At 41.2% G+C, this 3,121-nt stretch overlaps 1 protein-coding gene across 1 annotated transcript in view; it reads left to right on the top strand.

The window, feature by feature from the left end:
- Positions 1 to 2,380: 2,380 nt before the first annotated feature.
- Positions 2,381 to 3,121, top strand: part of LOC104950900 (activated CDC42 kinase 1-like) — a 19,198-nt gene continuing 18,457 nt past the window's right edge. Inside the window, exons 1-2 of the mRNA XM_010777499.1 lie at positions 2,381 to 2,640; positions 2,817 to 3,016. Of these exons, the coding sequence (XP_010775801.1) occupies positions 2,381 to 2,640; positions 2,817 to 3,016 (460 nt within the window). The remainder of the gene's footprint in view (positions 2,641 to 2,816; positions 3,017 to 3,121) is intronic.

Below are 3,121 nucleotides of genomic sequence, written 5' to 3' on the forward strand. Positions count from 1 at the left end.
TCCCCGCAAGGAGACACGGTCAAAGTGCGAACACGCACGCACGCACGCACGCACGCACGCACGCACACACACACACACACACACACACACACACACACACACACACACACACACACACACACACACACACAGGAGGAGGGAAAGATCTCTACACACAATACACATAACGACCAGGGTCGTAACAGTATAGTTTGTTGAAAACATGAGAAAAAGACATAGTATAGTATGTCAACATTTTATAAAAAACATACAGTATAGTATGTTGTAAGTTCAGAAAAAAATTCATCGTACAGTATGTCGAAAAATGTATGACATATTTATGACATTTTTTTTGGCATGCTATACTCTTACTTATTTTTTTGGTAAATACAAGAAAAGTATACTTTCCCTTATGCATGATGCACCAAACTATAACATTGTTAAGTGTACAGATTTACATAAGTAACCTATTATGGTATAAATTATTCTATTTGAGAAAAAAAAATCGTACTTATTTGTTTAAGGTCCAGGGCAATACAGTACATGAATGGCAGCACACCATCTCTATTAGTAAAACGTGTTCTCAATATGACAAAGTAAGTCAGAGAAAATGTAACTGCATATAATGGAGCCAATTTGGAATCATTGTGCAGTACACACGTGATTAACACAAGGCAAAAAGTGGAATGCATATGAACATCAAAGCTTTCGTAGATTAATGCACTTTTACACACATGATACAAACCATGCTGCTTAATTTCCATTAACAGTTAATACTGTCACACTCCTATCGCACATCTCACACGTGCAGCTGTTCTATTCAATATGCACATGTATTGGAAATTCCGAAAATCCAATTACAATATGAGCAGAGGTCAGGAGAGGGAACATGCACATAATGTACTAATATAATGGGCATGAATATGCTCAATCACACCCGGGCTTTAAAAACATGTTTCACGTTCTTAGGTCATTAAGTCAATTGCTCCAAAGAGACTCCGCGCATATGGTTACCTCATGTAATGTGGGAGTTTGATACACATACAACAGATATTGAGGGAGTATAGCTTTACTGAATAATCTATCCTTGTCTTTTGAGTTTTTCTGACTCTAAAGCGTCACCCTGTCTTTCTCCCATCCATCCCAAATCAATGAGTTCTACGTATAGGTTGAGATCTGAGCTTGAAGAAAAACAAAGGGAATGGAATAAGAATATACTTTCTTAAAAAAAAGAGAGTGAGGAATCATACTCTATAAAAAAAAAACAGTGGACACGCATATATAAATATAAAAATGCTGGAGGAGTTATTTTTCGAGTTCTTATCTGCTCCTCCACACTCTCCTTATGCTTTATATCTCCTCCCTCTTTATTTACGCTGATCTTTTTTGTGAAATCCACAGTAATTTCTCCGGGGATTCCTGTGAGGCCTCTGCTCTAATGCCCATCTGGAACAACAGGCATTAATAACTTGCCCTGGGACTGAGTAATGGTACTGAACACACCACTAAGATGGATGGAGGGTCTATTGGGTCTTCTGGGTCCCTCATTAGTAAGCAGAGGTTTCCTGGGTACAACAGTAAAGTAGGAAGTGTGTGTAAAGAAAATAAAGATATTGAATGTTTGGAGAGGAGGGGGAAAAAGTTCAGCAGTGTTTTGAATTTCTAACCGGCTGTTCTTCCCTTAGTAAGTTGTATTGACCCAAAGACCTTTTTCAGCATAAGGACTCCAGCCGTATAATTATAAACAAACGAGTGTGTGATGTGTTCATTTAGGTCTTAACATGTCGGAATCAATGCATGAACTATGAACCATAGTGTTGTTTTAATATGAATTAATGGATGTGTCTGATGATCAATACGGTCAACACATGCAAGGTCTGAGCTCTTTCTCTCACGGGGCTCATGGCCTCGCAATGGTGGAACGTCGATGATCACAAACACAAACAGCATCTTTGATTCACATTGATCCGTCACACGGGGAGGACAACTAGGGGAGAGTGGGGTAAGTTGAGCCATTTTTTTGTTATGCTGTCCTCTAAGCAAGGAGAAATGACACATATTACAAATGAAAACACACACCTATAATTCAGGATGTCTCCTATCAATTGCAATGATAATAATTAATATTGGATCAAGGGAAGTGAAAATATTACTTCTAAAAAAAAAGTGGTCTTGTGGCTCAACTTGCCCCAGTTGATCCAGGTCAGGGGGTAAATTGAAACACTGTTCAAACCTGGGCATACCTACAACAAATCTTAAAGGTAAATATAAACAATACATTTCAAACCAATTATAAGCTTAGTTTTTCAAATATTTTTAATATAAAATTTCGATTGAATTGATTGATTTTTTTTTAACATGTTTAAAGGAAAAGTAATCAATCAGCCAACTCCATCTATACATGTCCAACCATGAGCTCTCTGAGCCCTTCCAATCCGGCTTCAGACAGCAACACAGCACTGAGACCGCCCTCATCAAGATCACCAACGATCTCCTCATTGCTGCTGACTCTGGCCGCCTCAGCATCGTCATCCTCCTAGACCTCTCTGTAGCGTTTGACACCATCTCTCACAACATCCTCCTCACCCACCACTCAGACCTCCTAGGTATCACTGGCACAGCGCTGTCTTGGTTCACATCCTACCTCCATAACAGGAAACAGTTTGTCTCCATCAATGGCTCTAATTCACCCCCGGCCCCAGTCCACCACGGTGTACCCCAGGGCTCTGTGCTTGGCCCCTCCTGTTCACCATTTGCATGCTCCCCCTCGGCCAGATCATCCGACATCATGGACTCAATTTCCACTGTTACGCTGATGATACCCAACTGTATCTCAGCACCACTCCATCCTCCCAGCTCCCCCCTCAGTCTCTCATCAACTGCCTGCATGAAATCAAAACATGGATGTCTTCCAACTACCTTAAGCTGAACAGCAATAAAACAGAGCTCATGGTTGTGGCACTCCAAAAGGTTGGTGACTTCATCCTCAAGGTCGACGGCTGCTCCATCTCCCCAACACCCGAAGCCCGCAACCTGGGTATCATCCTCGACTCCATCCTTTCCTTCCACTCCCACGTCAAATTTGTGACCAAATCGGCCTTTTACCACCTAAGGAACATTGCCAGACTCCGACCGTCACTCT

This window comes from Notothenia coriiceps, unplaced genomic scaffold (genome assembly GCF_000735185.1).
Source record: "Notothenia coriiceps isolate Sejong01 unplaced genomic scaffold, NC01 NC01_scaffold00000339, whole genome shotgun sequence".
Taxonomy (NCBI): domain Eukaryota; kingdom Metazoa; phylum Chordata; class Actinopteri; order Perciformes; family Nototheniidae; genus Notothenia; species Notothenia coriiceps.